This window comes from Phyllostomus discolor, chromosome 6 (genome assembly GCF_004126475.2).
Source record: "Phyllostomus discolor isolate MPI-MPIP mPhyDis1 chromosome 6, mPhyDis1.pri.v3, whole genome shotgun sequence".
NCBI lineage: Eukaryota > Metazoa > Chordata > Mammalia > Chiroptera > Phyllostomidae > Phyllostomus > Phyllostomus discolor.
In genome coordinates, this window is record NC_040908.2 from 160434330 (window position 1) to 160461269 (window position 26940).

Sequence of the window (26940 nt, forward strand, 5' to 3'; positions counted from 1 at the left end):
GGTAGAGAGCAAGCAGTCAGGCCCCAGGACAAGAAACCAGAGCACCTGTTTCTCGGAAAACTGATCAGAATCAGCAGAGAAACAGCCCAATAATGAACTTGTGACTGCTTTCTTTGTGTGACTCAAATGTCTTATTTTAGCCCAAACTAATGAACTTGATGGATCACACAGTTCTTAAAAACCAAAAATGGACTTAGAGGTTCAACAATTGGCCTGCATTGAGCATCACTATTGGTCAGTACTGAACTGACAAGATAATGGATTGTTTAAATCAAACAATCTTCTTTCCTTATGACCTTTTTGGCTTTCGCCCTTATACATCTTGCTCTCTTCTTGGGTTGGTGAGATTCTCTTTACAGGGTTCCTGTATCTCATGCATATCCAGGACTGGCTGCATGATTTACAGAGACCAGAAAAAATGAAAAGATGGAGTCTCTTGCTTAAAAATTAAGAATTTCAAGAATGTGACTGGAAATTCAAACCCACTATGGGCCCTCTGAGCATGGGGTCCCTGTGTGGTTACACAGTTCACATGCCTATGAAGCTGGTGTAGTGTATACCTTTATATAATGAAACACTCAAGATTTGGGCTGTCTCTGAGTTATTTTTTGAGGGTTAACTTGAAGACACCATCACTCAGGACTGGAACTTTCTGTGTCAAATCAGATTTTCCCACTTTCCCTGGCAGTGAGCTCAGACTAACACATACTCATGATGAATCAGAAATTGTTATTTTTATTTTGCCAGAAGCAATTAGGAGTGGTTGCCTCAAAGGAATTATTCTGGTTAAACATGGGGGATTGAAACATGAATTTATATATGTTTCTTTTGATGACTCCACTACAATGTCAGCAAAAGAAAAGAGAAGGTATGAATGCACAAGGACAAAGAGAACATGAAAGGAGAGCAGAGCAGTTGAGAGATTAAGAAAGGTAATTCTTACGCCCCTACAAAGGGGCAGGGAGAAGCTAACAAGACATAAATTGAGTCTCACTGCAGAAGTCCCTAAAGACTCAGGAGCTGGGGACACAAGGTATCTCTAGGGGCAGGGATGGGCTGAGGCTAAAAACAGGGAGGCATTGCAAGTCCAAATGAAGAGCCTTTGTACCCCAGATTTCTTACCTTGCCCCAGTAAAAGATTGAGGGCAACTTTTCTCTCTGGAGAAGTTGAACCACAGAGCTTTCAGGTTTAGTGATATCTCGTACAGTTGAGGACAGAAGTCAGGTACCAGACTGAAAATGAGAATTAATGAAAATTTACAAAAGAGTTCTCTAGCCTACATAGTCCTCTTTGGCTCCTAGAATGTTTGTGGCCAGGTTCAGAGTTAGCAATGCAGAGAAGTCCTCTTTTGGGAGATCACCAACTAGGAGAAGAGGGCTACCCTTATCCCCTACCCCTAAATCCACCCCTAAAGGCCAGTGCCCCTCTAAGCTTGTCTTTGTGGATACTTAGGAGCAGATACTTAAGAAGTCCTGTCCGGGAATGCTGAGCTGGGCCTCACCTTAAATATGAGCAGCCATGCTTTTTCAGGAAAGACATTAGAATGAAAGACAAGATCAAAGTCAACAAATCAAAAAGGAACTTGGAGGAAAAAGAATAGAGATTAGACGTCAACTTCAAAATACTGTAACATCATATGAGAGATGAGAGAGGAGTGTGAAATAGCTACTCCTCATCACTTTCTATTTCCAGTCCTTGTTTAAATCATTTTCTTGGGTAACATCATTACTTCCTGATATTATATAATATATCTATTAGCTGTTAACTCTTCGTTACTCCCAGTTGAATGTAAATCCTGTGACTCTGTTTTCTTCTAGTCTTCCTGTCGTGACTAGCACAATGTAGGTGCTCAAATTATATTCATAAACAAGAACAAGGTACTATAAAAGAGGAATAGTAAAGATCAGAAAAGACACTGTAATATTAATAGTGTGGTAAGAAAATTTAAAAATTTAATAGAAGATATGAAAAATAAAATTGAGAAAATATCCTCAAAACAGAAAATGAAACCATGGTAAGGAATAAAGTGTACAATAGCATTATATCTAAAAAACAATGTACATACCTTAATTTAAAAAACTTTATTTCTAAAAATGCTTAAAAAAAGAAAATGTTAAAGAAAACAGAAGAAAAGTAGATCAGGCAAAGAATTTTAATATCTAGTTAATAGAAATTACTCCAGGCATTTGTGTGGAGATGGATTTTAGTTCTGTCTGGAAATAGTGTGGGGGCAGTTTGAGTATGGGCCAATTATAGGTACATAAAAACCGAATCAAGTGAAAAATGAAGGCAATTATTAACTCAGGAAAAACACGAAAGTTATGCAATAAAGGGTATATGGTATATCATACTAAATGACTCAGCTGTGAATTCTGTTTTTATAGCCCATAATGTAAGCCCTAAATATCAGTTTAGAACAATCTTGATACGATTTACTGAGAGAATGACATAGAAGGGATAAAGGGCTGTGGGTGTGGTGTGTGGATTAAAATAACTAAATCCTTGTTTTCCATTTTATGACATCAAAAATGGAAATCCTGAAATAAAGAACAGAAGGAAAAACTGTAAACATGTGATCTGGAACAATGACATTAGACACCATCAGAAGCAAATGAGGGAGTTGAAAATTATTGCTTTGAGGCATGGAGCCTGGGTATAGGGAGGAGGGGAACAGGGAAGCCTTTTCTTGTCCTCAGCCTCGGGGTACTGTTTGACTCTTCAAACTGCATAATGAAGTCCTTTGATAATAAAAAAAATATCATTAAATAACAAGCAGTCTGCTATGGAGGTGATGGTCTTTTGCACCACGTCATCTGTAATTGATTGGATCCGTGGTGTGGTGTTAACAGTGAGGGCTTGGAGACAGCTCATCACTGGGGCTTAGTCATGTGCATGAGGTATCTTCTTTGAAGTCATCACGAGCTTATCATGTTCTTTTACGCCTCATGGGAATAGGAGGTCTGGGAACCAAAGAACGGAACTGGGCGTGGAGTCTCCACTTATTTAAGGTTAAACAAACATGCAAATAGCACACAAACATTTGGTTCTTTCTCCTTCTTTTGACTCTACTTCCCCTCTGGCACTCACCCTGAATAGTTGTCCATACTGGCTGTCTTTAATTCTTCTCCCAATCTTTCTTGAACCTATTCCAGTAAGATTTGACTCCCACCACTCTGCTAAAAACAGCTTTTTTTTTTTTCCCCTTTCAGGGTTTTTAATGACCTCCATGTCACTAATCTGATGAATTCAGTTTGGATCTTAATGTACTGGTGGAGTTGGACATCTAGCACCCACGTGGCAAGCTCTCCTGGTTTTCTTTGTGCCATGGGCTGTTCCTTCTCTGTCTCTTTTGTGGGCTCCTCCTCATTTCTCAGCCTCATCATCCAGAAGTGCCCAGGGCACAGTTCTTGGATGACTCCTCTTTCTAACCTGCACTCACTCCCTAGGTGTGCTCAGGAAGTCTCACTGCATTAACTAGGCTTTATAAGCTGAAGACTTCCAGATTCTGTATCTCCAGCCCAGGCCTCTCCTCTGAACTTCAGACTTCCTGATCCAGTTCCCTTTTTAATCTCTCTACGCGGATACGTCTAAAAGGACATTTTTGTTAGGTTGGAAACCAAACTCTGGTCTTACCCTCAGCAGGCCTGCTCTTCCCACAGCTTTGATCACCTTAGTGGCTACCTCGTCTTCTTAGTGGATCAGGTCAAACCTCGGTATTATTCTTTTTCCTTCTCTTTCGCTTGAACTTAACATCCCCTCAAGCCAAAACTTCCTGTTGTCTGCACTTTTCAAATGTACCCAGCACCTACCCACTTCTCATCTTCTCTATGGCCACTTCGCTGGCCCCAGCCACTGTGATTGTCCATCAGGGTTACTGCTCTGCCTTTGCCTCTTTGCAGTCTGTTTTTAAAAACTTCAATAGCTAGAAAAATCTTTAAAGACTCCAGTCCATGTCTCGCTGGGGTTTTATATATATTTCACACCTCTTCACTGGCTTCCATATGACTCTCCTTTGAGGAATGCCATTTTTCCTTATATTTTTAAACAACTTTCTTTATAAAATCTTGAACTGACCTGCTTAAATCCATAAGCTTCCACGCCTTATCTTCTTGGTGTGGTGTGTCATTACTTAATATAAATGATATCGGTTGCTTTTTGGGGGCTTCAAGTTCTATCTTATTCAATTAATATTGCCCCACATGCCTCCCTTTTAAACATATTTTTTTCTTCTGTTCCTGTCAGCGCAGCTTCAAGTATGCTGCAATAAAATATAGGTCTCAAATACCTGTCTTAACACAACATAGTTTTACTTCTCGCTCATGTTAGGCATCCGGAGCCAGTTGGCAAGAGGGGCTCCGGCTAAGTGAGAAGCTGGCGGGTCACATAGGGGCTTTCCACCGCTTCAGGCTGAAAGTGACAGACATGTCTTTCCCTCACATTTTATTGGCCAGAACAGTCTTACACGTGCTCAGGAAGAAGGAAGATAAATGGGATTTGGTGAATAAAAATCATGGTCTTTGCCTCAGTCCCTTTTTAGGATGCATGTGACCGAGTGTCAAAGGGTGTTTATATACCATTATGAAATTATACCTATATTTTGGTTACAACATATGCTTTATTATTAAAAAAGTCTTACTTATCTAATTCCTGAAGTCAACTCTCTTCCTGTTTCCCGCTTCTGACTTAGGTAGGGTGTGTGAGGTCTCCATCTTCGCCCTGAGGCCTCTCTCCTGCAGAGCTCAGCAACTCTGCCAATTCTTTCAACCTCTACAACAGCCTTGAGACCTAATTATCCTCACTGTAGAGAACTGGGAGCTGTAGACCAGAGAAGTTAACGTGCCTTATCTGAGGTGACACAGCAAGAAAGTGGCTGAACCAGGATGCCAGTGTGAAGGTCCTGATTCCTGGCTTGGTTTGAAAGTTACTGTAAGGTTACTCTTAGATGCATGTGTCTGAGTGTCAAAGGGTGTTGAAGCAAAGGGAGGCAAAGGGTGTTTGCCTCTAAATTCTTGGGGCATAGGCAATCAGAGACAGAGGCTAATCTTCCCACCCAGCCCCATAGCTCTTTGCTGCCCTCTCTTGGCTTCCTCACTTGTGACTGAGTAAGAAAGTTCTGGCAGTCTCTAGGTTACATCCTGTGTTCTCTCTTCTTGATTTTTGATACCTCTGTGCCCTCTGATTCCCAGGAACTGAGTGTATAGTAGGGCCCAGCAAATATTCTTATTGAGTGGCGTTTAAGAGTAGCGACTCTGATGGGGGTGTTGGAGTACTTTAATGAGTGTCTGCTCTATGCCATCTAAGGGCCATCTCATGACTTAGACTGTGGGAGAGGTATGCTCTCTTTTCTACTGGACTTATACACGTGAGGATATAAGTCTGCAGCTGCTGACAGTCACCTTGCCACCAAGTGGAGAGTGCTTGTTGAGAGTGAAGCCAAAATAGAGGGCAGAACAGAAGGATGGAGAAAGTTGACGTTGTTTACATCCCTAGGACTCTTCAGTTATATCAGCTCATAGGCTCTTGATTAAGTGAGCTTGAGTTGGCTTTTCTGTTATTTGCAACCAACAATTCCTGATAGACATGGTTTCACCTTGTTGGTAAAGAACATGAGGACCAGAGAGGGGGAAGTGATGTCCGATGGCACGTGGATAGAAGTGGCACAGATAACTCAGCCGCTCATCGCCACTGAAACTTGGAGTTGCAAATCAGCTACGTCCTGAGCACACGGGAATTGCACAGCCTGTAATCTATGCAGTTTATTTTTGAATCCCTTCATAATTGGTTTTAAGGGCTGTTCTTGGTTGTCATATTTTCCTTTCCTAGTGCTTCTGGGAAGATCTGAAATTCAGCTCACGTATTCTTACCATACAATTGAACTAATACGTTTATTTGAGAGATTATTATAACACACATGTGGACCTGCACACATCATTTAGTCAGTGATGCTTTGCTCATGTGTGAACTCCCGTGGGTGGACTTCCTCGTCACGCAGGCTTCACTGGTCCCCTGTTGTAAGGGGATGTGTCTGAACACTCCTACGCTCATCCTCCCCATGGCCAATGTTGGGCACACATTTATTTGGTCTGATTCTCTCTTTAGTTCACTCAAGTTGCACTGAATCTTGGAGGCTGAGAGAATATATGCTCTGTTGACTTGCTACCTCTCTGCAGCCACAATATAAATTCATTCTTGCAGGTGCTTGCGCTGGGATCTACTACAGCAATCCCTACGTGAGCACCTTTAATCTATCCCATGCTGTTAAATGCTCACTATGACCTAGCCGGAAGGCTATGAACAACACAGATAAATTCCAACCCTTACAGAATGTACAAGTACATTCCAGAGGGCCCAGGAATGTGTTGTCTTCCAGGTAGCTTTCCTGGATTTATAAAGCCTGTTGATTGGTATCAATAATTCCTTGTTTACTGAGCACAGGGCAAAGGTTACTAACAGGGAGGAAAACTTCATTTTATTGGTGATAATGATCTTTTTCTGTTTTTAGTCTTTTTAACAGCTGGAGAGTCATTTCCTGTTCCCTTTTGTGTCTCTCTTCCTGTTGATTCTCAAAAGAAGCTCTGTATCCACTGGACCCTCTGGCCCTTTTGGAATGTATTCTAATACCAGGTGCATCCTAGTAGATTTAAGACATGCTAGACAGTGTTCTAAGTGCCCTACTCACACCGCTCATTTAATCCTCCCCACAGCCTTGTGGATTCTATAATTGTGCATCACAGGAATAGATTTTTCTAAAATGAATTAATTTCAAATCTTTATTTCTTTTTAATTTTTTTTCTCAGAGATAGTGGGAGAAAGGTGGGGGGGGAGAGAGAGAGAGAGAGAGAGGAAGAAACATTGATTTGTTCCATATATTTATGTATTTATTGGTTGGTTCTTACATATACCCGGAACAGGGATCAAACCTGAAACTTGGCATATCAGGACAGCACTTTAACCAATGGAGCTACCCAGCCAGCACAAAACCTTTATTTCTATTCCTTACAATTCTGTTTTATTGTTTTAATTCTGACTATTCAGAATATTTTCAGTTAATATTTAGTCTTTTCTTAAAAGATTTTTTATTTATTCACTTTTAGAGAGGGAAGGGAGGGAGACAGAGAGAGAGAGAGAGAGAAACATCAATGTGCGGTTCCTGGGGGTTATGGCCTGCAACCCAGGCATGTACCCTGGCTGGGAATCGAACCTGCGACACTTTGGTTCGCAGCCTGCACTCAATCCACTGAGCTACGCCAGCCAGGGCCCAATATTTAGTCTTGACTGCCTCTTATATGCCTGGTGCTTCAGGAGTGTGCAACAGATGGAGAGAGAATTCAGTCTGGCTAAGATGGCATTCAGTGCCACAGCTGACCTGCTCTGGCCACTTGGGGCATCAGAATTTTGACCACAATGGAGATATACATAGTCCAACTCTTGAAGTTTAAAGAATACTTACTGACAGTCAGATCAAAGGGAGTTCATGCTTAAAGAATCCCTTCTGCTCCACAAACATAGCAGCACTACATAAAACAAACAGAGAAAACAGAGGAAGGCATAGTGAGGCTTCCATACAAAACAAGCATTTTTGAAGACCCAAGCTGGCACAGAAACACAAACAGGGATCGGGCTGAAGGGGTGGGTGGGCCTGCTGGGTTTGGGTGGCGTGGCAGTCAGTGGTGATAAAGAAATCAAAAGCATTCTCTGCAAGATGGGGAAGCAGAGGCAGGCTCACCGACTGAAGCCCAGGGTAAGGGTGGCATTTGTTTCTAACCCCCCACCCTCAGGAGGGGAGGCTGGAAATGATGCTGTTGCCAAATGCTGAAGGAGCAGTGGCTCATCTCCAGTTCCCGGCCGGGAGACAAGAATCAGACATCACCTTGTGACCAAGAGCTGAGTCAGGCTTCCCCTTGACCCAGCCTGGATCTGTCACAGCCCAGTGGTCCTGTGGGATGATCTCTTTTTGCCCTTATTAGACCTGGATTTGAACTGGGGACCTACAAACCGCTCAACAGGATAGTTGAATACAGAGGCAAAGTAGAGAAGAGGAGAGAAAATAGAAAAAACAAAAAGAGCCTCATATTCCAAATGAGACTGTGAACCAAATAAAAAAATGATGAATAAAAAAGCTAATACTAAGAAAAACAGTCAACAAACCAACAATCGGAACATGGCTTCATTTCAGATGAAACTGATTTTACAAGGCTTTAATGTAAATATATGGGTACTGATTATTTCATACAAGCGAATGAAATAACTTCCATTAAAATAATAAAAATTATGAAAACACGAATGAGAAGATAGAAAAAAGGAGCAATCAGAATGCTTGAACATCAAAATATATAGTCATTGAAATGAAAAAATTGAGGCCTTGAATTATGACGGCTGTTTGGCCACATTGACCTAATTCACAACCTTTCTAACGCACCATAAAGAGATGAAAGGAAGAAAGAAAGAAGATTCTTCTATGTAGAATAGGATTCGTCTAAGAGGGAAGTCCCAAAGATTAGACACTGGACGTTCCCCAAGAAATAGCTTACTTACATCACCACAGAGGAAAGCTCCTAACTGACAAGTCATATCCAGAATGCCTACTCAGAATGTCCAGGCTGCTTTAAATCTCTTTTATTCTTAATCCTGAGAAGAAAAATCTAAGATTAATAGAAATATGAGGAAAACCTGTGATGTAAGACATAGAAAACATAATGAACAGACAGGAAAGGGCAAGCAAAGACTATATAGGGGTATGGAGAAGAAAAACAAACAAGCAAACAAATAAATAAACAACGCCACAGACAACATTAATATTGTTAGTGAGATAAAAAACATTGTATCTATGAAACAAAATTTAAAAAGATTTAGAGAAATTAAACAAAAAGATTTTATTTATTTTTAGAGAGGGAAAGGTAGGGAAACATCAATTTGTGGTTGCCTCTTGAGCGTCCCCTACTGGGAACTTGGCCTGCAACCCAGGTATGTGCCCTGACTGGGAATAGAACCAGGACACTCTGGTTCATAGGCCAATGCCCAATCCACTGAGCCACACCAACCAGGGCTAGAGAAATATTTGTAAATGAATGTTGGAAATGAAAAACATGATGGCACAAATGAAAAAACTCAATACAAGTGTGTGAAGATGAAGTTAAGGAATTTGCCTAATTCCTTAAGTAGAAATTAGAACAGAAATATATAGAAATTAAAAATACGAGGAAAAAAATTGGAGGACCAGTTTAGGAAATTTAACATATAAATAACACATTCTACTTCATAGCATACACAAAGATCAAGTTCAGTTATGTTAAAAACCTAAGTGTAAAGAACAAACCTAAACGTTTTTGTAATACAATTTACTGAATGTACAAAGTACAACCATACAGAGAAATATGGGTGCATTTAGCTACAGAAAACTTAAAGACGCTGCATAAAACAAAGTTAAAGCACTGGGAAAATATCTGCTGTTAATCTAACAGACAAAGTATGTGTGCCTAGGAAACACGCAGAATTTCTACAATTTATTAAAAACAACTATTCAAGCTCTGGTTGGTGTGGCTCAGTGGACTGAGTGCCGGCCTGTGAACCAAAGGGTTGCTGGTTTGATTCCCAGTCAGGGCACATGCCTGGGTTGTGGGCCAGGTCCCCAGTAGGGGGCGTGTGAGAGGCAACCACATATTGATGTTTCTGTCCCTCTCTTTCTATCCTACTTCCCCTCTGTCTAAAAATAAATAAATAAAATATTTAAAAACAAAACAAAACAAAACAAAACAAAAACAGCCCAAACTATTTAATAGGAAAATGAAGAAATGCAACAGAGGGAACAAAATCCATGTGGTCCATACGCATTTGACATGAGGCCTAACCCTCAGATGGTCAAATCAGTAAAGGGACACATTACCTAGTGCTGGCTTTGTATGAGAACTGTGGTAATTCTCAAAAACTGCTGGTGGGAGTGTAGTGGGGCATGCTCCTTCAGAGAGTAATTTGGCATTATTTAGTGATATGGGTGATGCTTATTTAGATATCCACCCTAGAACAGCTGTTCTCAAACTTCAGCTTGTCTCAGAATCACCGTGAGGACTTGTTAAAGCACACATTTCTGGGCCCCATTACCAGAGTTTCTAATTCAGTGGGTCTGGGGAAAGAGCTGAGGATTTGCATTCTGACGTGTTCCAGGTGCTGGTGGGAACCACACTTTGAGAACCACTCCCCCAGACAGCTCTTCACAGCTGTGAAGAATGAGATGTGAATGAGAATGTTCATTGTTAGTAACTGGAAAAAAATTAGAAACAGCTTAAATGCCCATCAGCAAGAGAAGAAATAAGTACATTTTTTTTAATACAACAGAATATACACAGAAATTAAAATGGATGAACTAGAGATGCAAGCAAACATAAAAATATATTATAAACAATGTTCTATAAAAGCAAATCACAAAGTGATAGATGAAGTCTGATACCATCTACATACATTTTCAAGACATGCAAAACAAAATAACGTTTATGTACAACAAATGGTATAAATCATGAATGAGTGGGATAACACAGAATTTAATTCTGAGGAGGGAGGGAGTGTAATGGGATTGAAAACAGAGGGCCTCAAGTATATCTGCCTTGTTTTTGTCTCTCTGTCGATTCATTGGTTGATCTATTATCTGTCCATATGTCCGTTTGTCTGTCTATCTTCACAAAAAAGAACCTTAAGTGCATTTTGCTGTCTTAGTTCATCCAGGTTGCTACAACCAAATACCATTGTCTGTGTAGCTTATAAAGAATGGAATGTTTTATTTTTTTAAATATATTTAATTGATTATGCTATTACAGATGTCCCAATTTCTCTCCCTTTGCCTTCCTCTGCTTGGCACCACTTTTCCCTCCAGCAATGTCCCCCCTTAGTTCATGTCCATGAGTCATACATATAAGTTCTTTGGCTTCTCAATCCTATTCTATTCTTGACATCCCCTTGTCTATTTTGTACCTATCAATTATGCTTCTCATTCCCTGTACCTTTTCCTCCATTCTTCCCTTTCCCCCTCTCAGCTGATAACCTTCCAATTGATCAACATATCTATGATTTTGGTCCTGTTCTGGTTGTTTGCTTAGTTTTTTTTTTTTTTTAGATTCAATTCTTGATAGTTGTAAATTTGTTGTTATTTTACTGTCATAGTTTGACCTTTGTTTTCTTAAATAATTCTCTTTAACATTTCATGTAAAAATGACTTGGTGATGATGAACTCCCTCAGCTTTACTTTGGGAAGCACTTTATTTGCCTTCCCGTTCTAAACGATAGCTTTGCTGGATAGAGTAATCTAGGCTTTTCATCACTTTGACTACTTCTTGAAAGTCCTTTCTAGCCTGCAAAGTTTCCTTTGAGGAGTCAGCTGATAGTCTTATGGGAACTCCTTTGTAGGTAACTCTTTGCTTTTCTCTTGTTGCCTTTAAGATTCTTTCCTTATCTTTTACCTTTGGAATTTTAGTTATGGTGTGTCTTGATGTGTCCTTTGGGACTCTCTATGCTTCCTGGACTTGTATGTCTGTTTCCTTCACCAGATTGGGGAAGTTTTCTTTCATTATTTTTTCAAACAGGTTTTCAATTTCTTGGTCTTCCCCTTCTCCTTCTGGCACCTAATGATTCAGATGTTGGTACATTTGGATATGTCCCAGAGGATACTTATACTATCCTTGTTTCTTTGAATTCTTTTTTCTTCTCACGGTTCTGGTTGAATGCTTATTTCTTCCATGTGTTTTAAATCATTTATTTGAATCCTGGCTTCCTCCCCTCTACTGATGATTCCCTGTAGAGTTTTCTTTATTTCACTTAATGTAAACTTCATTTCTTCCTTTATGTTGTTGCTGTACTCAATGAGTTCTTTGAGCAACTTGATCACCAGTGTTTTGAACCCTGCACCTCGTAGGTTGGTTATATCCTTTTCATTTGGTTCTTTTATTCTGTTCTTTCATTTGGGCCATATTTCTTTGTCTCCTCCATTTGGCAACCTCCCTGTGTTTGTTTCTATATAGAGCTGCTTTGACTCCCTGTCCCAGTAAAGTGGCCTATTGTAGAAAAGGCACCCATCGGGATGACTATGGCTTTTTAAAACCCTTGATTGTCAGACTTCCATACAGCTTGATTTTCTGATGGTCCTGGGTGTTATTTGTTTTGAGGTCTGATTGTAGTTCTTTCTGTAGTTGTGCAAGGAGGCAAAGCATGTCTACCTACACCTCCATCTTGACTGGAAGTGTAAAGAACAGAAATGTATTTCTTATAGTTCTGGAAACTTCTGTGGGAGATCAGGGAGCCAGCATGGTCAGGGTGTGGTGAGGACCCTCTTCTGGTTGCAGACTGCTGAATTCTTGCTGTGTTCTCACATGGTGGAGAGGGGCAAAGAGAACTCTCTGGAGTCCCTTTTATAAGGGCACTAATCCTATTCCTAAGGGCTCTGTCCTCTTGACTAAATCACCTCCCACCTCCTGACACCAACACACTGGGCATTAGGATTTAACAAATGAGTTTTGGGGGAGACACAAACATTCAGTCTGTAACAGTTGCCAAAGGTTTCTATTTGATCAAGCTGGGAAGCAGGTATAAAGTTACCATTGTATTATGTTCCTTCTTGTGTATCAATTTGAATTATTTAATGATAAAAATGCATTGAAAATAATAATTGTATAAACACCAGGTCACACTTTGTTTCTGGGTGTTTCAAGGCTGAAAAACATCATTTGGAGGAGACTGAGCATCTATTGTGGCATGAGAACTATCTACAATTCTGTAACGATAGAAAAAAATTCTAAGTACAAGGCATGGTTTCAAATCCCTTTCAGAGGACTGGTGAAGGCCCTCAGCGTTTCAGTCTAGTCCATGTCCCTCCTCATTTGTCACAGGGTTGGTTCTCTGATCCTCCTCGATGTGTCCTGGTTTCGGGGCTGGGATATTTGATTCCTTGGGCAAGAGGAAAATAAAAGGAATATGATCATTCAAAGCCTCTTTTATTGCCGTCACTCACAGAGGAGAATTCCACCTCCAGCTCACTCAGTTCTGGACTTCTGTGGTGTAAAACTGGGACAACAGATAGGGTGACAAACTTAAGACACCAGCAAGGCTGGATGGGTTTACATGACAAAGGCAGAGTATTCCAGGCTGAAGAGAGAGAACGTGTCCTGGAAGGTGAGAGGAGAGGACCGGGTATGAGGGCAGAGGTTTCGGGTCCGCCTGTGTTTCCTTGGCCCTCCAGGTTCCCCTTTCCCCCTGAAAGCTCATGACCTGCTGGCACAGTGGTCTTTGTAGTTGCTTTTAATGAACGCAGAACAGGGATTTTTGCCCTGTGCTTTTGGGGAGTGACAAGTCTGTGCAGTTGGGTCAAATTAGGTCAGAGCTGAAAAGTGTTTTTTCCATGGACATAGAGCAGCCTAACATTTCTTTTTTTCTTCCTTTTTTGAAAAAATCTCTCAAGTGTTTGTTTTTTAATTTTATATTTTAATTAATTAAAAAATTTCAATTACAGTTTACAGTCAGTATTATTCTGTATTAGTTTCAAATGTACAGCAAAGTGGTTAAAAAGTCATGTATTTGACAGAGTGGTCCCCCTGCTGCTTCAAGTGTCCACCTGGTCGCATACATTATTATCTCTGTATTATTAACTATGTGCCCTATGCTGTAATCTACATTTCTGTGAATGTTCTGTCACTACCAGTTTGTACTTCTTCACTCCTTCACCTCTTTCATCCAGCCTCCCAGCTCCTTTCCCTCTGACAACTGTCAGTCTGTTCTCTATGTGTATGAGTCTGTTTCTATTTTATTTGTATGTTTATTCTATTCATTAGATTCCACATATAAGTAAAAATATGTGGTGCTTGTCTTTCTCCAAAGTCTTATTTCACTTAGCATAATAACTCTCTAGGTTCATTCATACTGTTGCAAAAAGTAATATTTCCATTTCCTTCTCTCTCTCTCTCTCTTTTTTACGGCCAAGTAGTATTCCATTGTATAAATGTACCACAACTTTTTTATCAACTCATCCATCCGCTGATGGACACCTGGGTTGCTTCCATATCTTGGCTATTGTAAGTAATGTAAAGCAGCCCAAAGTTTTATAGCAAAATCATCTCATACCCACTGTCAGGTGAGTAAAACCTTCATCTTTATTGCCTTATTCATCTCTAACTACATCCTCGTCAGGTAGATTATTTTCCCAACTTTAGAGGTGAGAAAAGGGGCTCAGAGGAACGGACTTGCCCAAGGTAGCACATCCATGAAGAGGCTTAGGTGGACTCGAGTCTATGTCTTTGATGGTTTATACTGAGCTACACTGCACCGGGCTCTGTGAGATCCAGTAATATATGACACACGGGCTTGTCATCAAGGAGCTTTATTGTTTGTGTGGGAAGCCATCTCAATCAGCAACAGGAAGGGTGAATCCACATCATATGAAACCAAGGGAAATATCCTATGTGTTTAGAGTATGTTCAATGGCCAGTTTCCTACAGGGTCCTTGGGTCCTGTTAACTTTGACTTGGCTGCCTCCTATAATCAGAATAGATACTCACCACCTTGATGTTCCCTTTGCCTTACAGTGAAATGATGTCATATTTCTTTTTTGGGGAAAACATGGCTTAGACTGTAGATAATCCTCAGATACTCAGAGGGAAATTCTTTGCAATGAAGGCACCAGGGCGTAGTTACATTCTGGGTAAAAGCGATCCTTAGTCATAGTCTCTGTGAGTTCCTTCAGGATTGATTGACCCTGGGCATTTCAACCTGTATGGCACATAGCCTGGCCCAGCACAACTATTCACTAATGTCTGTTGTTATTATTGTAGGTTTTCCTTACCTGGGGACAAAGCACAGATAGGTAGGTGGGGACCTGAATAGAAAAAGCACTCATTGCATTCTTGATAAATCTGGAATTCTGGAGATTTCTTTTCACCCTATTCTAGAGTAAGTTGGAGCCAGAGACCTTGGCAAAGAGCTCAACTGGCATGGGACCTTCCTTAGTTGGCCCCTCATCTTCCCCTGACGCTTGTCCACCTAGTCTACAAACTTGGGACTCCCATGTAGCTTCTGCACATCCTCTGGGGAAGAATTCCCCACAATCTACTATCTTCTTTCCTCTGTGGTCTGAGTGCTTCAAACCACCATTGAGACCTGGTCCCGAGGGCCACCTCTAGGGTGTTAGAGGCACATACGCAGGTATGAGTCATTTTATAGACAATGATAACTCCTGTTCCTTCCCTCTCCAGTTCAGCTGATGGTGCTCTGCCCTGTTCCTTTTGTTCAGAGAAGCCATGATCCTTGAATTTGGGGCCCATGTCCCACAGTGAGATCCAGGTTCTGAGAATGTTGGGTTTTTGTGTTCCACTTGCAGAAGAGACAAAGAAGTAGCAAGGGGCAGGTGAGTGGCTATTCTAGAGACCCCTGAGCACCCAGATATGAGCTATTTAGAGCTTGGTTTACACCAGTGCTGGGAACTAGCCGGCATATGTACCTGAAGAGTGTAGCAGAGGCTAGTGTATAGAAAGAATGTCATCAACCAAAGATATACCAAAGCCAGAGTAAGGATCCCTGACTTCTGTGTCACCCAATCCTTTCTTCATAGTTTTCCCAATTTATTTAACTTGTTTTTCTTTCAGAATCTCTTTTACAGAGTCACTGGGGTCTTAAATATCAATTCACTTTTCAAGTGAGGAAACTGAGGCACACAGAACCTGACTGATTTGCCTAAGCTCACAATAGAGTAAGGGTACCAAAGGACATTTGGGGGTTTTAGTTCCTCATCATCTCCATCTGCCTCCTCCAGCAACCTCAAATAAATCTTACAAACAAAATCAGTTTGCTTGTTGTTCAAGTGGAGCTTCAAGGCCATTCCCAGGGACCCACTGGCATTGCTATTCCCCTAGGCTTTCCTGTTATTGAAATTCTGCAGTAATCACATAGGCATAGTAATGAAGGCAAGATAATATGGTCTTCCTAGAGCGTGGCTTTAACGTTTCAGAAAGTCTGCTATCCACTCTGTCATTGATTCACATAGTGTTCTGGGGACATTACTCAGCAGGTATTACTCCTGTATGGAGATTAGGAGCCAGAAGCTCAGAAAGTTTGTTTCCCACCTTGGTTTTTTTTTTTTTTTTTTTTTTTTCTGTAGTGAACTCATCAGCATGCACGTATGACTGGCGAGACCTCCATCTCCTTTTTATGTTACCATTTCCCATTTGTTCCCTTCATGAAAAGACCCTTTGAGAGAATTTTGAGGAGCAGGTCAGGCCTGCTCAGTATGGAAGCTGCTGGACTAATGAGAAAAGCACTCAGTTCATTTGGTTTTAGCAATGCCAGCACCCCAGGGAGGTGGTGTGGTGGAAAGAAGGTGGTCAGACTGGGCTGTATTCTTGTCTGGACTCTGCCACTTAGCAGCTGGCTGAAGCGAGGCTGGTGAGAGGCTGACATCCTTTTCTCCACCTTTAATGGCTTCTGGCAACTGAAGAAATGTAGGGCTCGGTGGAGCAGAGTTTGAAAACAGCTGATATAATACAGTTTTCCAGGAAATTTAAAATGAAATTCAGTAGCTAAGAAAAAGAAGTTATACGTAAAAATCAATTCAACTTTTTTTTTTCACACCCAAGGCCAGTGACAGTGGGCTATTCCAGGACAGAAGTGTCATTCTCTCGGGCACCTCTTGTCTTGGAGCTGATTGGCAGAATGGTCCCATGGACTTCAGCACCCAAATTAGATAGCTCTTCCTAAGTATTGATGAGTTTCCTTTCCTTCCCGTTTCCTTGAAATGGGCAGCTGGAAGTGGAAAGGAAACAACACTCTGGGCCAGCATGATGCTTGGAGCAAATGTTTATTCTTTTATGATGGCATCCACATATTTATTCCATACACACTACATTACAGTGACTCTTTTTGCCACTGGCAACACAGTGATGTGTAAACAGGGACACTGTCTTCAAGGAGCTTGGGGTGGTGTTTGTGTGTATGTGTGAGACACAAGACACTAACCAGTAAATATCTGATTGATGACAATGAGGCTGACAAAAATACCGAGCTGAGGAAGGGGGTCTGAGAGTGATGGGAGATGAGTTTTCAGATGGTGTCAGAAAGGACCTCTGTTCAGATGGCCTCATGCAGAGAATTGGAGGAAGTGCAGGAGGAAGCCACACAGAAAGGAAGAGGGAACAATAAGAGAAAGGCCCTGAATTAAGGCCCCTAATGCTGTTTCCTTTGATATTTAGACCAGCCCTGCAAATGTATGGACTGTGCCCTCCACTGGAAGATGACGATGCTGAGGCTTAGTGTGATTCAGTGACTTTCCCAAAACACAGCTAGTACCCGATGGAGCCAGGGTCAAACTTAGGTCCTGTAATTCTAGAGGTGGTGCTGTGATCTCTGGGGGCTGTCTAAGCACCTGAAAGCCAGCTATGCTATTGCTGTCACACTGCAGTGAGCAGGGGGGTGGCATACATTGCAAAGAGGCAGCTGAGGGTGGACCTGGGCTTCAGCTCCTGGGCATTTTGTGACCCTTCCCATGTGTCTCATGGCACCCATCTTCCAGCACCTGCTCACCCTGATTTGGTGGTTATTTTCTGACCTCATTGCCCTAGTCTCAGTAAGTTCATTTTCCAATTCCCAGAGGCCACGTGGAAAGGACTGGAAGGGGGAGGAATCCAGCCTCTCACCAGGCTCATCACGCATCTGCACAAACAGTTGGCTGCGGGAGCCAAGTTTTAATTTCCCTTCATGGTCCCAAACTGTTTTCCCATATTTGTTAGGGAAAATCGTCGCCCAGAGCACATCATTTTGAGGGCACCAATTAGGCCAAGTTCTTGTGCAGCCTCTCCCCTTATTCAGTGATTGTCCCCTATGGCCCGCTCCTGTTTACCACTGGTTTTCTTTGTGTCACTTGGTTGATAACTTCTCTCAGCCCCGGGGAAGAAGCCAATGCGGTTAATAGGACTGAGAGCCTCACTGTGCCCCTGCAGGTCGCTGGAATCTGTAGCGGATTCTGTCAACAGGGCACCGGCACACAGAAAAATTAACCTCACAGGTGGGGCTGGTAGCCAGGGCTGCAGGTGTGTCATTCAGTGAGATGAAATGACAGGGAGGTGGCACAGTGTGGGGGAAGCTGAGGGTTTTGTGTCAGATTCGATGGTGTTTGAATCCCATCTCTGCCACATCCTAGTTCTTTGACTGGATACAAACTTCTTTCTTTCTCTGAGTCTCGGTTTTTCAATTGCATGAAACCCAGGGATAAAGACTAGGTTGCAGTATCATAGCATTGTTGTGAGGACTAAATGAGATAATCTAAACCCAGCACAATCTGGCCCATGGGAGGGGCTCAATAAAGACTCAACTACCTGCCACCTGTGATCTGAGTGCTCTGAGGTGAGGCTCAGTTCATCCTGAAACTGTTGCCCAGAAAGCTCTCCTCATTTCACTCACCTCTGCTGGCTTAAAGGATCCCATCAGAAATTCATTCTACTGGGTTAGGTGTTGCCTTCCATCTAGGTTGTTTTCTTCGCATTTACGTTGAGAAGTGGTGGAACTGGGATTTGAAGCTCCCAGGTAATCTAATGCCTGAACATGGTCTTAACCACTCTGTCCTCCTCCCTCCCTATGATCTCACAGTCTCTCATCATGGATTTATCTCCCACACCTCTCTTTCCTGGCTTGCTGGGAGTGCCTCACTCTCCTCCTGCTGAACTTGGTTTTGTCAGTCAGAGACTTCCTTCTCCCTCCCCCCACACACTATGATTTGATTGGGAAATTCTATTTTTAAAAAAAATTAAATGGATTGGAGTAACATTGTTTAATAACATTATATAAATTCAACTTTATGACATTTGTATAATCCATTGTATGCTCACCACCCAAGTCTTGTCTACTTTCATCACTATATATTTGACCTCCTTTATCCTTTTTGGCCTCCACCATGTCCTTCCCCCTCCGGGAACCACAATTCTGTTGTCTGGATCTATGGATTTGTTTGTTGCTGTTTTGTTTTTCCTGATCTCACCTATCCTGTCTTCCTACTGGGCCAAATTAGCTGTTCCCTTGCTCTGTTCTCCCAGATACACAGTAACTAACTCATCAATCTCTTTTGGGCACTTGGACAGTTCTTTAATTCCCTTGAAAGACCGGGGACTCTTCAAGGACAGGGCTCACAACTCATTTGGTTATATGTAGGCCTCGTGCCTCGTACAGCACCTGGCTCTCAGGGCTCCTCTGTGAGCGCCTGAATGAGGAAGTGACAGGCACGGAGGTCTGGGTAAAGCACTCAGTTCAAAATGCTGTTGGCTTCAGAATTTGCTAAGGATTAGATACTGTGGGGTTCTCCTTTTCTCTTCATGAATGAGAGAAAATTAATATATGTTAGTAAGCGAAGGGCCATCCATTCAGTCACTGTGTTCACTCAAACTTTTTGAATGGTTTTCTCAATATAACAATTTAATCCATTCAGCAGCTTGAGTTAATCTCCTGAGTCTCTCAAAAAAAACGGGATTGGGTATTGAGCAGCAGCAGAAGAGGCCATTCAATGGCCTCTAGGATCATTTAGTTTAGATATTGGGGGTGGGGTGATACAATAACGACACACCTGGTTTCCGGACAGAGTGCAGTTGCTCGCGTGCCCAACCTGTACTGTCCTGCAGAACAAGAGTCGGCCGAGGGTTTGGGGACAGTTTGGCTGCTTGGTGGTGGCTGGGTGATAGGTGTGTCAATCAGGCAGGTTAACTAGAACTTGGCACAGTGAAGCTGTTCTTTTTTACTCATGGTTCAAGGTGGGTCTAGAACAAGGATTGAGAAACTATAGCCTGTGGGCCAAATCCAGCTCCAGCCTGCTTTTGTGTTGCTTGTGAGCTAAGTTTTGTTTACTTATTTTTAGAGACATGGGAAGGGAGGGAAAAAGAGAGGGAGAGAAACATCAGTGTGAGAGAGAAACATCCACTGGTTGCCTCTCGTACTTACCCCAGTTGGGACTGAACCTGCAATCTAGGCCTGTGCCCGACCTGGAATCAAACCTGTGATCTTTCACTTTGTGGTATGACACCCAATCCATTGAGCTACACTGGTTAGGGATTTTACATTTTTAAAGGGTTGCAAACCCCCCCAAAACCCCCCCCCCAAAAAGAATATGTGGCATATATTGTACATGGCCCACAAAACCTAAAATATTTACTCTCTGGCAGAACGAGTTGGATGGCGGTCCTCTAGAAGGCCACGGTGTTTTCCTCAGACACCCAGGTTCCTTCAGTTTTGCGGGTCCCCCATGCACTGGCATCTCAAAGTCTTTGGAATTTAGCTTCTGAATGGGGGAAAGAGAAAGTGGGAAGGCACACCTCCCTTCTAAAACCCCAGCCGGCCCACAAGTGAAATGAGAAACACATCCCTGCCTGGATGCAAGAGGGTGGGGGGCTGTAGCCCCTGGCCGGGCAGTTTTCTCCCAAGGACTCCACACTGAAGAAAGGAAGTATGAATCTTTATTCTGTGTGTGTGTGTGTGTGTGTGTGTGTGTGTGTGTGTGTTAAATAGTTCATTCTTTACCCCTCCCTCATCTGTTGAGAAATAAAAGCAGTTTTTTTTCTTAAATAGAATTTATTGGGGTAACATTGGTTTGCAAGACCATACAGGTTTCAAGTGTACAACTCAACAATTGCACAGAACATCAGCTCATCATTGCACACAGCATTGTGCATTCATTGCCCAAAGCAGAGTCTTTTTCTGGCCCTATTTCACCCCCTTCTTTGTGCCCCTCCGCCTAGTCCCACCTCCCTTCCCCTCAAAAGCAGTTTTTTTTTCAGTATAAGTTATCTGGATTGAAACAAATGCCTTCAGGGTTCTGGCACCTTCTCTTTAAGTCACCGATCAGAGAACTGAAACGATTATAAGGCAATACCTGCTCTGTACCAGGTACAATGGTGGATGCTGGGACATGAGTTCTGTACCAGGCTCGGTCCTGGATGCTGAGGGCCAGAAGCTCTGCACAAGGATGCTTCTCAGCATCACCATGTGTCTTGGTACAGAGCAGACGCCTGTCATGTGTTGGCTTGAACTATGTACAAGTTTGGAGGAATGAGGGAAGGAAAAGTCTTCCTAGTGAAGACAGGACAATTGCCTTGAGTCACAGCTGAAGGGACAAGTAACATTTAGGAATAATAGTAGTGATTCATGGGTGAGGCAGCCCAGCTAGCAAATTGCAGAGCCAGGGTTTGATGCCAGGTCTGTTAGACTCTGAATCTCATGCTTTTAATGACTATGAAGAAGAATGAACATTTCAGATAACTTGACTACGAGAACTTGATTGTGTCTATAACTCAGCGTCAAGTCAGGCTTCTACAGCAGTGAGAGCCTCTGCAAGGAAGGGCATCTCGGAAGAGTGAGCATTCTTCCCCAGCTGCTATGTTGTGAGCCAAATTGCTAAGGGGAGAAATGTGCAGGAATTGTGCCCTGAAGCTTCCTGGAACCAACAGAACCGTGAAACATCTGGGGCTGCAATGCAATTAACTTGGCCAGGAAGCCAGTGTTTATAGACCGCTCACTAGGGGGATGTTGGGGCCTGCAACTTGGCGTGGTGGAGACACGTACAGGAATCCGAAGTTGTTGACCTTTTCCATTTCTGACTTTGTATCTCTACATGCTTTTATTGCCAGGAAGTCATGGAATGTTGAAGCCAGAGGGAACCTGTTTAATAATTTTTTGGGGAGAGAACAAGGGTTTTAGATTCTGACAAACTTGGATTCAAATTTCAGTTCAGGCATTTTGGACCGTAGGCAAAACACTCTTTCCTTCCCTCTATAGGGTCAGAGATGTTGAATAATTTGCCCAAGGTTACAGAATCGGTACATGTAATTGCTTTAGTTATTTAATACTGCTTAACAAGCCACTCCAAAACTTAGTGACTTATGAATCTATAATTTGGGGAGGGCTCAGTGTTAGCTGGGCCAGCTTGACAGGGGGCAGGAGGACCTGTTTCTCAGATGGCTCATTCACCTGGCTGGCACATTGGTGCTATCAATGGGCGCTCAGCCAGGGCTGAGGGTTGTGACCCTTAGCCTCTCCTTCGGGGCCTTTCCGAGAGCTCCCTGGACTTCCTCCCACCATGGTGGCTGGGTTCCAAGAAGCAGGAAAAGTGAACTGTTTCTTAGGGCCTGGGTCCGGAAGCCAGCACAGCATCACTGTCATCTTGTTCCGTTGTCAAGTAGTCACAAAGCCCAGATTCCAGGAGAAATTCCAGGAGAGTGGTTGTAGACCTCACTTTTTCATGGGAAAAGTGTCAAAAATTTTTAGGTTTTGTTTTAAATCTACCACAGTAATGGGGCCATTATGTTCTCTCATTGAATTCTAAAATAAGGTAGTTAACCTTTTGGATCTCTTTTTTGCATTATCTATTTTTTAAAGTTACTTTATTGTTGTTCAATTACAGTTGTCTGCATTTTCTCTCCCCCCCACTCCCCCCAGCTGTATTATATATTTTTAAAAAATATGAGATTATTTAGTGATTCACCCACGGTCACAAATTTTAAGTGGATGTTGGAGCTTGCATTCAAACTTAGTCCTGTGGAGGCTATCTCTTAATAGCTCGACTCACTATCCATGCCTAGAGATCATGACCATCGGCACTCCATGCTCTGCTCCCCAACCCTAACCTTCCTGCCTCTCACCTCATTTCTTCTCAAGGGCAGAAAGCATAGCTCTGTTCCCTTGCTGAGAACTCTTCAAGGCTCTCTGTTCTCTACTGCACTTAGACTGAAGCTTTGTCCCTTCTCTTAACTTGGTTACTATTCTTCATGATGTCCCAGGCTACTCCTCAAGCACAATAATCATAATCTTCCCTTCCACTCTATCGCAGGAGAGCCACACATCAATTTTCCCTAATATTCCTTGACCCAAACATGGTGCTAAATGCTTTAGAGGGACTACCCAGTTTAAATTTTCACACCTTTTTAGTTGGGGCTTTTTGCATTTGAAGCCACGTGTGCTTGATTAGCAAGCCAGCCTCCTAACGTCTGTGGTGAGCTAGAACTGCTGGAAGTTTCCCCAGTATGCAAGTTCTCTCTGGCGTCTGACACTTTACACTTATGTCATCTCTACATCACTATCTTGATCTCAGCACTTATACTTATTTTTCAGGTTCCAGTTTAGACAGCCCTTTCTCCAGGAAGACTTCTCTGATTCTTCAAAACTGGTGGAGCTTCCTCTTTATTTCCTCCCACAATATCCTGTCTTACGGCTATCTAGAACTTTTCATTTTTGTACTGAGATTGTCTATTTTCTTGTGGTCCTAAAAGACTATAAATTCTTTGGGGGATTTTGTCTTAACTTCACTTTCCTCTTCTGAAGCGGAAGATATTTCAGTCCCACATCCTCACAGCTTCTCCTTCAGCTGTCATTACCTGCAAGACTATGAGACTCCTGAGCTCTCAATCCCAATATGCAGTCCTATACCCCAAACTTGACCCATGTAACAGAGTTTGTCATGCTGGGTTTTGCTGGGGTGTATGAAGCACGCTTCCTCTTCTTTACACTCTTCCTCATCATGTACCTGATTACCTTGGTGGAGAACCTGGCCATCATCCTGGTGGTGAGTTTGGACCATCGGCTACGAAGACCCATGTACTTCTTCTTGAGGCACTTGTCCTGCCTTGAAATTGGGTATACCTCAGTCACTGTGCCCAAGATGCTGGCTGGTTTTATTGGGGGAGACGGGGACAAGAATATCTCCTATGCTGGTTGCCTTTCCCAGCTCTTCATCTTCACCTTCCTTGGGGCAACTGAATGTTTCCTGCTGGCTGCCATGGCCTATGACCGCTATGTGGCCATTTGTATGCCTCTCCGATACGGGGCCTTGGTGTCCTGGGGCACCTGCATCCGCCTGGCTGGTGCTTGTTGGCTGGCAGGCTTCCTCACACCCATGTTGCCCATCTACCTCATGTCCCAGCTGACATTTTGTGGCTCCAATGTCATCGACCACTTCTTCTGTGATGCTTCACCTCTGCTAGCCTTGTCCTGCTCAGATGTCACCCTGAAGGAGACCGCTGACTTCCTGGTCTCTCTGGCTGTGCTCCTGACCTCCTCTGCAGTGATTGCTGTGTCCTATGGCAATATTGTCTGGACGCTGCTGCATATCCGTTCAGCGGCTGAGCGCAGGAAGGCCTTCTCCACTTGTGCAGCTCACCTGACCGTGGTGAGCCTCTTCTACGGCACTCTTTTCTTTATGTATGTCCGGACAAAAGTGGCCTCCTCCATCAACTTCAACAAGGTGGTGTCTGTCTTCTATTCCATCGTTACACCAATGCTCAACCCCCTCATCTACAGTCTTCGAAACAAGGAGGTGAAGGAAGCTCTGAGCAGAGCATTTTCTCTCAAGTTTTGGAAAGGCCAGTGATGGGGCAGTGAGGTCCAGATCCCTTTCCCTTTAGAAAGAGGGTGGTGAGGACTATGGTATGGAGCAGTGGCCTGGGCAGTCAGGAGTTACGGACTGTGAATTAGTTAAAGTAAAATGCTAATCTGCTCTAACAGGAGAAACCTAACTGTAATGCAGCTTTAAGAATAAAGGAGGTTTTACTGTTTCCTGATGCAATCAAAGGTGAATGCTCTCAGTTGGTGGGTGGCTCTGCTCAACAGCATATAAGGATCCAAGCTTCTTCCCTCTTGTGGGCCCATGGGCCAAATGCAGCTCAACCTTGTTTCTAATGACCTTTGAGCTAAGAACGATTTTTGTACTTTAAAATTGTGGAAAACCAATTAAAAGTAGAATTATAGTTCATGATACATAAATATTTTATAAAATTAAAATTTCAGCGTCCATAACTAGTTTTTATTAGAACATGGCCACATCATGCAAATTGTCTCTGCGTTTGTGCTACAGTGACAGAGTTGAGTTGTTGTGACAGAGACCATTTTCTAACCTCCAACCTAGAGCTGTCTTGTAATTTGCATGGTCATCACTGGATTCCAGTGGGTGGGGAGGATGGAGCATGGAGCTGACATACACTGGTGTCTTAAGGTTTCTCCACCAGATGTAGCGATGATCATTCCCACTCACCTCTGTTGGTTAGAAGTTAGCCATAGGTCACATCCAATTGCAAGGGTGGTAAATATCTTCCATAGCCAAGCTGCCAGATACCTATCTAGAACTGATTATTGTGGAAAAATTGAGGAACAATTTTTGTAGACAACCAGTAGTTTGCACCACCAAGTCCCCAGAATCACAGCTAATTTTCCTTGTGATCCATGCACTTATCTGCTTTGTAGCTACATTCTCTTATTTGAAATATAGAACAGTCCTTCCTTTATACCACATGCTCTTGGGAAATTGATTTAAGAGGATCTCTATGGCAATGTCAGCTCCCTTGAAATAAAGTTTAAAAAAGACCATTACGATTCAAGTAGTTCCCTGTGTGTAGGTACTTTCCTTTCTGAAGACATTTCCAATCATCATTTGTTTTAGGAAACTGTGGTATGTGAGAGAGGAAAGTGCTGAGCTTGGATCTGGGTGGGGGCAGGACAGATTTTCTGTGATAGTGTTTCTAAACTGGCCAATAATGAACAGATTTCACAATGGTGCTTCACAGCCTCTGCAGCCTGCACCCCAACCCAGCATCTTAGTAATTGCAATTTTAATAGTTAACAGAGAAGGCACCAATCACAAGTTATGAAAACAATTTTACTTATTGAATATTATCTTAGTAATATGCTTTATATTCTTTTGGGTGACGACAAGATGCAGTGCAAAGATCAAATATAAGAATTCATCTGAATGAAATAAAAGAAGTAGATACTTTGAGGCAACTGACCCGAGTAGATCTGAACACAGAATAAATTTGACTTTTAGGTTTCTGACTGATGGAAAGAAAGTAAAACATACTGGATGCATTAGTCAGAGTTCGCCAGAGAAACAGAACCTATAGGGTCTCTCTCTCTCTCTCTCTCTCTCTCTCTCTCTCTCTCCCTTCTCTCTCCAGATAGATGAGTATGTATTATACATAGACATACCCACATATGCATATATGTGTATATATAGAGAGATACATACATATACAAATGTATAATAGGAGATTTATTATAGGGATTGGTTCACACAGTAATGGAGACTGAGAAGTCCCATGATTTGCCATCTGCAACTTGGAGAACCAAGAAAACCAGGGGTATAATAATTCAGTCTGAAACCAAAGCACTAGTGTCTGAGGGAAGGAGAAGATGGCTGTCCTACCTCTAGTAAAGGACAAATTCACCCTTTTTCAGCTTTTTGGTTCAACTCAGGCCCTTAGTGGACTGGATAATGCCCCCCTGTGTGGATGAGCACCATCTTCTTGACTCACTTACTCAAATGTTAGTCCCTTCAGAACACCCCTCACAGACACACCCAGGAATAATGTTTTACCAACTGTCTGGGTGCCCCTGAGCTCAGTCAAGTTGACATAGAATTTACACTGGGTTACATCATTCTCATATAAGGTAGCAGAATTCAAATTCAAACATAGGAAGCGTTTTTTCTGGATTTTGGGAACTACTCTAAGAACCATTCTGTGGAAGTACCAGTAAAGTTTACAAATTTGAGCTTCTTGAAAAAGAAACCTATATTTTGAGATAAATTACATAAAATGGTAAGCACTCTGAGGCATACTCTTAGAAAGAATTCTATACACGTGAGAGTGGCTGTTGCTTTACATGTGAAAGGGACTTGCTTTAATAAAGTCTGATATAAGGAACTAAACTGAAAAAGAATGGTTTTTGTGTGATTATTTACATTATAAAATTACCAATCCCTTAAAAAACAGACATATTATCCATGGCTGGAGTAGCTCAGTGGATTGAGCGTGGGCTGTGAACCAAAGTGTCGCATGTTTGATTCCCAGTCAGGGCACATGCCTGGGTTGCAGGCCATGACCCCCAGCAACTGCACACTGATGTCTCTCTCTCTCTCTCTCTCTCTCTCTCTCTCTCTTTCTCCCTCCCTTCCC

General features: G+C 42.4%; 1 protein-coding gene across 1 annotated transcript; it reads left to right on the forward strand.

Moving 5' to 3' along the window:
• The first annotated feature begins 22981 nt into the window (after window positions 1-22981).
• On the forward strand, window positions 22982-26678 carry LOC114498484 (olfactory receptor 6Q1). The gene has a single exon (XM_036029477.1). The coding sequence runs from the start codon at window positions 23409-23411 to the stop codon at window positions 24360-24362; it is 954 nt and encodes a 317-aa protein (XP_035885370.1). The 5' UTR covers window positions 22982-23408; the 3' UTR covers window positions 24363-26678.
• Window positions 26679-26940: the final 262 nt, after the last annotated feature.

Excerpts from the sequence above, each read along its gene's own strand:
- LOC114498484 (XM_036029477.1), top strand. The coding sequence starts at position 23,409 with ATGCAGTCCTATACCCCAAACTTGACCCATGTAACAGAGTTTGTCATG.